General features: G+C 32.9%; 2 protein-coding genes across 2 annotated transcripts; one reads left to right on the top strand and one right to left on the bottom strand.

Annotated features, from left to right (window-relative positions):
• Positions 1 to 357: 357 nt before the first annotated feature.
• On the top strand, positions 358 to 7,902 carry LOC132204323 (homeodomain-only protein-like). The gene is made up of 3 exons (XM_059632776.1): positions 358 to 444; positions 1,504 to 1,718; positions 7,083 to 7,902. Exons 2-3 carry the CDS (start codon positions 1,527 to 1,529, stop codon positions 7,155 to 7,157), a joined length of 267 nt encoding a protein of 88 aa, XP_059488759.1. The 5' UTR covers positions 358 to 444; positions 1,504 to 1,526; the 3' UTR covers positions 7,158 to 7,902.
• Positions 7,903 to 8,565: 663 nt separating this feature from the next.
• On the bottom strand, positions 8,566 to 10,488 carry LOC132204350 (bridging integrator 3-like). The gene is made up of 5 exons (XM_059632818.1): positions 10,339 to 10,488; positions 9,741 to 10,023; positions 9,462 to 9,689; positions 9,296 to 9,409; positions 8,566 to 9,096 (listed from the first exon to the last, which is right to left on the bottom strand). The coding sequence occupies exons 1-5, from the start codon at positions 10,347 to 10,349 to the stop codon at positions 8,881 to 8,883; spliced, it is 852 nt and encodes a 283-aa protein (XP_059488801.1). The 5' UTR covers positions 10,350 to 10,488; the 3' UTR covers positions 8,566 to 8,880.
• Positions 10,489 to 10,516: the final 28 nt, after the last annotated feature.

The following is a 10,516-nucleotide window of genomic DNA, read 5'->3' as shown; positions in this document are numbered from 1 at the left end:
GTGCTTTATTAACAATCTCCTTAGGTAAAAATGGTAAAATATTAACGATTTATTCATTTCATTAATTTATTTTAATTTGGTTTTGATCACTTTTTATGTGTTTAAAAATATTACTGAAAATTATAATAATGAAGCAACAATTTAATTGTAATAAAATGTGAAAATTCCGTGCATAGTAATTTAACATTTTCCTATTTGATGTTTGTTTATGGATTGAAAAACATAACCAATTCTAATAAATTGATAAAAAAATCTAACTAGAATTCCGCAAACTTACTTTATTGTTCAATCCCTGCGCATTGAGGAGCGGCGATTGGTGCGCAAGTCGAGGCGCGCGCTCGTGGAGGAGAACGCCGTAGTTTTACTCGCGAGGAGAAGAGTCCACAATCAGTCTGACGTGCAGCGTACGAAGTGAAGGAGCACCATCTCAGCCCACTAACTAAGGTAAACACAACATTCGGGGAATCCCTTCCGTCTAATCATGCTGATGGTTTTTTATGGCAGTGATAATATCATGTGTCAATCAATAGTTCTAGTTTTTAAAATTTTAAAGTTTCTCACGTTTGATCTAGATTAAAGAATTTCTGACTTCCATCGACTTAATTTAACTTTTTTATGGCCGGTATTATTTTTATTTTAAAAATTTATTGATATTTAAGCGTTAAATAAAATAAACAAGGAATTAAAGAAGGACTAAAATACCTAGTTAATTTATAAAATTAAGGTTAGAATTAATAGAAATCTTTGATTGATTGATTGATTCAAATTATTTTCAATCTTTTTCAATTCAATTTTATTCTCTTTAATACAAATGAAAAAAAAAATAGATTTCTACTTATTTTGTTCAACTTCAACGATTAATTAAACAACTTTGTCCGGTTTTTATACAGATAATTAAATAACAATTACCTCATGGGAAAAAGTACTCGGCAATCTCCAATCTCGCTTTTTATTATTCGCCTCCTCTTGATGTGCGTAACAAGCAACTTCCCATGCGTTCTATGGCGGATGTCGTTTCGTCTCTTATTATTTAAGGCAATTTATTCTTTGACCGCGCAATTATGCTAACGAAGTGACATGAGTTGGAGTTCGGAGAGGTGACCTGTTCATTTGCAAGCTAGGTCAGAAAAATCGCCAGTACAAGAGGTCAGTTGGCAAAAATATAAAAGATTTTGCTCTGACAAAAAAAAGTCACTGGCGTCTGACCCCCATCTTAATGTTATAGAGGAACAATGAAGTTGACAACGTATCTAATCAGTTTTAATTGAGTCTTATTAAATGATGGCTAGCCGGGCTCAGATTCATTTTGTCTTTCCTCCTCAACCAAATAAAATTCCTGATCATTTTTAAGCACATCCAATAACTTAAAATTGTTGAAAAATTCTTTACTTTTTAACAGAGTTAGAAGTAATAATCAAGTTAATTTCCTTCATTCAAACTTTTAAATCTTCCCGTCTCAGTCATTTTTTTTTTAAATTGCTGAAAAAAATGTATTTTTTGCAGCTTTTTGGCAGTTCTATCTGTGCATGATGAGCTCTTCCTCCGGCTCGGTGCAGTCCATGTCTCCGCCGAATCTTTCTCCGCAGAGGAACGTGATCCAGATCACCGCCGAGCAGTGGGACGCTCTGGAGGCGCAATTCGCCAAAGTCAAGAACCCGCACCCGACCGACTTGGTGCTTCTCGCAGCTGAAATCGGACTTGACGAGAACGACGTCCAGGTAATTTCTCAATAATCTATTGAATTGCAAATTAATGGTAGCCAAAAATCTCTCAAAAACCGTGCAAAAATCAAAACTGTCAAATAATATTGTAAATTGACAACTTTAAACTAAAAAAACTTATTTTGCTTCTTTATTTTTCAAACAACAGAAACAAACTTATTATAATATTGTTGAAGGTTTTTTTTAAGCAATATAAATTAATCAATTTTTTGTTTTAAATATTTTTCGGTTTTTTGATCTGCCAGATTTATTTTCTTTTATTGAAATTAACCAAGATCTCTAAAATTTTAATTTTAAGCTACATAGGCGCAACAAAAAACCGCAAGTTTTTGTGAATTAACTTAGCATATATTTTCCGTCATTTTTAGTAAGTATGGACAAATAATAATTAGCAAATTGGAAATAGCAAAAGAAATAAATAATTGCATTGCATTGCATGAATTTTCATTCGAGTCAAAAAACTTGCTGCAGCAAAATGAGTGTGGTTTAAAAAGCATATCAAAATGATTCACCACAGAGCAGAATAAAAATAGAACGACTCTCATTATGTAAATATCATAAAAATAAAATATATCTCGTCGCGACCCCAGACAGATTTGTGTCGAGTTTCTCTGCGGTTTGGCGACACTCGTTCGATTTGAAAGGGCGCAGAAAAAATAGTACAGTGCCCTTCATTTAATTATTATATTTATTTGTCTGCGATTGTGCTACAATATCGCAAGTGCCCCGAGCTGTCATGCAGGATTAATTCACTGCAATTGCTGCACGCGGTCTTACATTCACATGTATTACGGCAGCCAAGCGTAAAACTCGGATCACATTTCTTCGGCGCTATATTTGCATTAGAGACGCCGCCGCCGTGAAATAACAAGAAGCGGCGGCATAAGAGAGACTTAAAGAAAGGCTTCGTTCTCTTGTTGTTTCCGCGACAGACCTTGTCTTGCTGAACAAATAATATACGAGCCGACCGCTAAATGATACGGAGCCACCTCCTCAATCTTACAAAATAAATTATGCAGATTTGTTTTGCAAGAGACATGGTTAGTTTGAATAGAATTTCAATCTGTCAGGAGAGAATTTTTATGATAGTTTTTTTTCTTTTAAGTAACAAATTATTTTAATTTACTTTAACAGTTTTATAAAATTTCAATTTGAAGATCGTTTTTATCTCAATTAAATTGCTAAATTACTGTCAAATCTCAATTTTATGATTGGTAAAGAATGTTGAATTAAAAAATTCATTTTACTTTCTCGTCGTTTCAATTACTGAAAAGTTCATTCTGTTAATTTCTCATTGAATCTTGATTTAAAAATAATCAAGAAATTAATAATCCTCATTTAAAAGATCTTAAATTAGAAAAAACGGAACTATCTGCAAAAATAATCAAAATCATGGTGTTAGTTCATTTTTTTTAAGTTCACCGTTCTTAAAATGGCATTGCTTGGATTTACATTTAATAAGTGAAATATTTTCTACAAGAAAACAAAAAGAATTTTTTTCCAAGCTCTATGCTCCAGTTTTAATTTGAAGTGCTCATATTATTATTACTCTGTCTATGCGTGGGTGTGATTTCAATTTCCTGAGACAGGCGCCCTTGAGTCCCTCTTTGAAGTTGACCAGATGCCCAGTACATTTATCTAAACTTAAAACCCTTCCCCAGCTCCTCTTTATGCATTTTTGTCTTCCCCGCGGCTTGTATTGGACTTGACCATTGAAATTATAAATAACCGGGAATTCTTCCGGAAAGAGAAACTTGTCCAAAATCATGCTGCTAATTCGACTAACAAAGAGGCTCACATTCTACTTTCCGCCCGAAATTATTCCCACGGAGAGGCTTTATCATCTCTATCATCTCCTGCAATTTTCGTATAACTTTCACATAAACATTTCACAAAATTTTCTAACAATAAGAAGAAATGTTTCATTTTTATTTAATTTTAATCAAATTTAAAATTTACCAGGAAATTAAATTTTTATTCAGATATTTATTTCTTTGCTTAAGTATAATAAATAATAATCAGTTGTGAGGTTCTCGGTGGGCGGAAGCAGCGTAATTGATGTATTCAAGTTGATTGGCGTTGTCAAAGTTCGCGTTTTATCTCCGGCAGCTATTCGTGTTTGCGACGAAAGACATTTTGACAGCATAACTCTAGTGTTTATAATCGACCTTTGAATTCATACTCTCTTATCAAACTACCACGCAGACACGTAGGCTGTGTGACTTCATATTTGCAAATTTTAGAAATAAAAATTTACGAGCTTAAATTATAAATATGGACACTTTTTTTGTGGTACGAAAAAATCATAATTTTATATAAATGAAATTCAAATACCAAGAAATACTCCTATTTTTTTCATTATTTTAATTGCTACGATTCTAATTTGTCATTTTTTTAAATAAAAATATGGAAAAGAAATAATTGTTGCTCTTGACTTCAGAAATCAAAGTCGCAGCGATTCTAAGTTGACTTGTTTTTAACAACAAGTAATTTCAATCGGAGAAAAATGAAAAAGATTCATTTAAATCACTTGAAATTGATATACCATTTTCAAACAAGAATTAAATTTATTCTACTAATTTTTGTCGATATCGGTCAACATGAATTTGCATGAATAATTTCCAAGCGGTACTTTTTTGGCTCGGAGCAAATTCAACTGCCGAGAATTTTATACATTTTCTCTCTCTCGTGTCAAAAACTCGTCTCTACACACGTCAAATCGTTTCCTGCCGCTTTCGTATCTCAATTATCGGCGGCCGTTCTTCCTCTCATCGACGGCAATTACAGCCGGAGATGCAGCAGTAATTGCTCATTTACCTAAAATATATATCTAGAACGTGCATGGCCGGTTGTAAAAGAGCGTAATATAAATTACATGATTGAGAGAGTCGAAGAGCTTTTTCTCTCTCTCGCGTACGGTAAATATCACATAAAATGGAAATCAGCTCAACACACACGTTGATTATTTCTCACTAAAAACCACACCGCCGATGATGCCCGTTAACATGAAAAACGCATAAAATGTCCCTTGGCCATCAAGGCATTATATTAAATATCTCCTTTTTAGGTTACAAAAATATCATCATCTGATTAATTTAACGAGTCTCACCAAATTATTATAATCGACCTGAATGATTTTGATGTTGATGAATTAATTCAAAATTTACTAATAGTATTTTTAGTATTTATTGTAAAATAGCTATAATTAATCACAAGAAATAAATTCCTGTAAATTTGGAGGCAAATATAATATTTTTCATTTTTTTCGATCTTGATAAATTTCTAAAAATTTCGATAAATTCAGAAGTTTGCAAAAGAAATTCACAAAGAATGAAAAAATTTGCATTTGATTAGAAAATTAAACACCTTGGATCATCTCGTCTCGTTTCCTTCTAATTCGCTCCGATGCGTTTTCCTGTCCCAGATTTCTTTCTTTTTTATCCGTTTGGCGCCGCGCACGAGACATAAAGGGCCGGTTTGACATTTCATACCTGGCCGTGTAATTGAATATAGCGTTTACGTGTTGTAGTTCTTCATCGCATGCTTGTCCACCCAAGAGAGGCCATAGAGGAAAAATGAAATGGGAATACAATAATGCGAGAAAGACACGTTGTAAAAGTACTAGTTGCGTAAAAAAAAAAAACTGTGCACATTCCTTCTTTTAATGGGACAAAAAGCTAGACAATAAAAATTGAGAAAATTGAGGAAAAAAATAATTGTTTCCTAGATTAAAAAACCTAGGAACGTTTATTAACTTCCTTTTAATTAGAATTTTTAATTTTTAAAGTCTAGTTGTGATCGAAGTGAAAATCAAATAAACTTATGATATTATTATATTATTTATTTTTATTTCCAATTTATTTCCCTATAACAAAAATTATTTATTACTTTTTTTTTAATTTGATGAGTTTGATCAGTTATAAATTTGAATTTCAATTCTTTATGAAAATTTTTCTCAAAAACTTACTCAAAAATATTTCTTTCGTTTTTCTTAATATTTATTTTGTTTTCTTTTTTTAACCCTTTTCCTCATTCTGTGGCGCATTTTTATTCAACATAGTGGCAGTAAAAAAGACTCAAATGTGTTCTTCTTCTGCTGCTGCTACTTTTCCGCCAGTAATAAAAAATCGAAACTAGGCCAGACTTGGCTTGTTTCACATTCATTCGGAAAGCCGCACTGGCAATAAATATCCATGCAGTGTCCTTTATTTTCCACGCGTATTCTCTGCTCTGCCGAAATCTGCATTTTTCTCTCCCTCTCGTTGTGGCGCAAAACGAAATTATTGTGAATCTGGACCGCCGCGAGTGAAATAATTTTCTATTTCGGAATAGCTCGCGCGTTTTGTAACGTTGCTTGGCAGAAACACAGTCGGCGGACGCGGCACGTCAAAATTTATATAAAGGGGAGGACGAGATGCATAAAAGTGAATATTTAAATAAACACACGCCCGCTGACGAGGAAGGCCGCCGCGTTAAAATAGAATTCGACGGCGGCACACTTCAAAAAACGGAACTCTGTTGCAAAAAAAAATTATCTAGACAAAATAGAAATTCACAGAATTTATCACCTGTCACAACAGGCAAATAAAAATTGCGATTTAGTTGATAGTAAAGGTTTTAATACTTTTCATTCTTAATTGCTAAAGTTTAAATCCTCTAAAACAGCTTTTTAATATCTTTTTATTTTGCACGGAGAGAAATAATAAGGTTTGAATTTACGGAATAAATAGGTTCTATATCTCAATCGTCATATCAAAGTGAATAAATGGCAAAAATATCCATAAATATCTTCAAGAAATGTTGACAAATTTTCCGCTTTTCAAATTTTTTCATCTGAAATTTGATGTAAAACTTAGGATCATGATGTTTTTATATGAAAACAAAATATTATAAAATTCTCCAGTTGGGCGTTGGATTAAAAAAAAAAACGTAACCATAATCAGTTTATTGTAAGTTTAACAGCTTTTCATCAAATTGTTTTTTGAATTATTTAATTTTTTATGTGCATAAAATATTTTGAAAAAGAAAAAAATGTATTCATATCTCTAAGAAATTTAAAAAAAAAAAAAATTCAATAAACAAACTTATTTGTATTGTCAAAACTACTAAATTATTAAATGAGAAATTATACACATTACTAACAATAGTTAAAAAGTTATAATAATAACAACCTATTTTTTTTCAAACAGAATACATTCTAATATTATTATACATTTTTTAATACATGTTTCATTTATCAAAATGGAAATCTTTTTCCATCAGTTTTTCTGTCAAAAGAATAGTAAATTTACGTAATTACCCTCAATAAAAAAATTTATAAATATCTGTTATTTTTAAAATAAATTTGATTTTGTGTTACAGGCTTGGTACACCCAAAGGATTGCTGCCTGGCGGAGGTCGCAGGGCCTCAGTCCGTTCTCCGGCAGAGTCGACTAAAAACCGCATAACCAATTATTTACTTCTCAGTGTAATATTCTCCCCAAAACGTCATTAACGGAACTATAAGAAATTATTTTAACTGTTGGCATAAGCAGCTGTCCGTTCCATTTTTCCAAAATGTGATGTCTCGCCGTGCACTTTTTGTGTGCTTATTTATACGAGAGCAAATCAAAACACGTTAGCTGTAAATTTATATATCAAAACACGTGCGAGATGAATGGCAAGAAAAAAAGTAGCTTTTTTTGGACAGCTGCCAGGATTTGTGTCAATCGGCAGCAGATTGCTAACTAATTTGAGAAGGAGCGACTCATCGTCTTTGTATTTCACATACAATTTTTTTTAACTTTAGGACCAACTATTCTTCTTGTCAGGCAGTTAATTGACTTTGAAAATATTTGTTATTCTATGATGTATTAATTATTTGCATCGCATATTGTTTGTACCTGAAGTCAATTTTGATGAATTAATTGTATAGCTAAAAATGTGTAATGTATACCCCAATGTAACTTTATACTTTCCCTATATGTACTCTATCAATTTTAATTAATTAATATATACAGAAAACACCAAAGGCAGCAACTATACACGTGAACTCTATGACAGTTATATAATTAATTCTCGTTAATTTATTTTCTTACTTAATTACTTCACGTCTTTTCCTTAAAAACGCAATAAATAAAAGTCACTTGTATATCCAAAGTAATTAATTAAATTAAATAATAAAAATACTTAGATTATCGAACATTGGCCGTTTATATTCCTTCCATACTGACCCTGCAAAGAAATCAAGTGCAAGTGCGCCGATGAGCCGCGCGGTCGGTCAAAGAATAGAACCGGAGAACGCACATTATTGGTTTTATTTTGGTGCGGCGCGTCACCTCTCTCTTCAGTGTTTTCTCGAGAGGAGTATACTTGGACACGGCAGGAATTTTGACGTAATCTCAACAACCGTGATGAAACAATTTGTTTGTGAGCGAGAGAGAAAAGATGAGAAGATGCTGAAACCATGATCGTAAAGTTTCCCAAGAGCGAAAACGCACTTTCTGCCAAAAATAAAACATTACAGAAACCTCCATAAGTATTTACTTATTATAACTATTGCAAAATTATTGTTGAAAAAATATTTCCAACACCTTTCAATAAATGTTTTATTTTTATTTTTATTGAATTAAATTATAAAATGAATTCTCTTTTTCAGCAAGACTAAATTATTATTCTCCTTGCGCTTCTTCTTTCACGCAGCATGTTAATGAGAGTCTGTCTTTCCTCACTCCGAAGAAAACACATCCTTGACCTTCACCAAGCGCGATGAATTGAACGCTTTGTGCTCAGAATTTTAAGGAAGGCTGCTTAGATAAGAACTGTATTCTAGGTCAAAGGACTAAAAGGTTTTAATTTAAGAAACTAAAAAAATTTAACGAATTTTTTTCCTTGATGATCAACAATAATTGTGAATAATTTATTGCACATTAAAAGCTTGGTAGCGTAAAATGAAGCTAATTTTAAGTTTTAACATGAGTAAAAATAGTGTTTGAATAATTCGACAAATAGCAAAAGCTGCTCCAATATAATTTGCACATTTCATATAATTTTGTTCAGAGGCAAGGCTTGTTTTTTTAAACACACATTTAGAAATGAATCAGTCTTTCAAGTGGAAAGCTATAATTGGCGTGTTTTTTTTACTTAAGAATTAGTTAAATTGTGACTTTCGAAACCAATGTCAGGAGCTGCTGGACGATCCAGACATCCCAGACGATCCTAGGGCTAGGGCACCAGGACCCCCGACTATGGCAAGTGATCGGATGGCGTTCAGTTTCCTGTCAATCTCGGACTTCTTCTCTGACATCTTCTGAGGTGTTTTTACCAATGTTCCACCATCGGCTGACATGTTAGCAAGATGAGTGAACAACCGCAGAGACGTCCCATAGTATTCAGTCTGAACACAAGAAACAAACATGACACATGATTTAGAATTTTTTTGTAGTTTAATAATAATTTAATTTAGTTTTTAAAATAATATAATTCATGAGAGAATAAAGTATCAGAAAAAAATTGAAAAATTTTACATTTTAATCAATTTTCTCGGTAAAATTAAAGAATTTCTAAAATTTTAATTTTAAATTAATATTTTTTACCTGGTTTTGAATAATTGACTGCAAGGAAGGGGTCAAGTACTGGCCTCGTAGCTCATGGAAAGTATGAAGCTCAGCCAGCAGCCTTTTGTGAGTTGTTTGAGCTTCAACGATGGCCTGTAAAATTCTCATTTAATTTCAAACAAAATTAAAATAATTGAATCCGTACTTGCTCAAGAGACTTTTTAAGCATCTGTTGTTTGGCAATGTTGGCAGTCGACTTTTCCTTGTCCTGCAGCTTTTTTATTTTGTTCTCCAGCTTTCGGGCATCTGCAATCGAGGTGTCTCTTTTGTGAATGAAGGACGAGACATTCGAAAACTCTCCGTTGTACTTTTTCATCGGATCCACCACCGTCTTCTGATACACTTTGCCCGTTTCTTGAACCGTTTTGCTCATCTGAAGTAAAAAATTAAATCAGCAAATATTTTCAGTTTGAATTATTATTACCTCAGTGGTGACTGTGGCGTACTCTTCGACAACACCTCTGAATTTTTCGTTCTTTTGGCACGCAGCTGACGAGGACAGGTCGTTGACCAGTTTGTTCTCGGCCTTGCTCAGGTTCTGCACACCATCTGTCAGCTTTTTTATCTCCTTGAGGATGCGCTTGTTGGCGTCTTCCAGCTTCTGAAGCTTGACGTACAAGTCCTCGAGTTCCTTATCAACCACCCTGTCGATGATTCCGGGCGCAGGGTCTGGCTTGTGGGTTAACGAAGACTTCCGCAAAGGGTTCCTGCAAAATATTAACTCATTTAATTAAAATTATACCTTATATAAAATTATATTATATCAAGAGAATGTTGATTTAGTTTTAGAACAGAATTAATAAATGTTTTTAAATTAGTTTGTGTTTTAAATATTGAACTGATAAGAAAGTTTTCACATAAACATGAATTTCTTAGCAAGTTGAAAGTTACTGTTTTTAACAGAGGTGATAAGACTGTTTACGAAAGATTAAAAAAAAAGCAGGAAAGTCACATGCAAATTAAAAAGGTGCAAAATTTTGCAAGTGTTTGGTGTGAAATTACAAGTTGAAATTCGTACGAACCATGATGCCATGGTTAGAGCAGCGCACTTTAGCTCTCAACTTTTACAATTTTCACAATCATTTTCTATCCAGCAAGACCAATATTTTGCACAATTCTTGAGAAATCATGCTAGCGCAGATGGCACATATTTATTTACATTTTTTGCAATATTATTAAAAATCCGGTTTAACTGGTGAT

Source organism: Neocloeon triangulifer, unplaced genomic scaffold (assembly GCF_031216515.1).
Source record: "Neocloeon triangulifer isolate White Clay Creek 2 clone unplaced genomic scaffold, ASM3121651v1 ptg000022l, whole genome shotgun sequence".
Classification (NCBI taxonomy): Eukaryota; Metazoa; Arthropoda; class Insecta; order Ephemeroptera; family Baetidae; genus Neocloeon; species Neocloeon triangulifer.
This window is presented reverse-complemented; position numbering and strand designations above follow the sequence as displayed.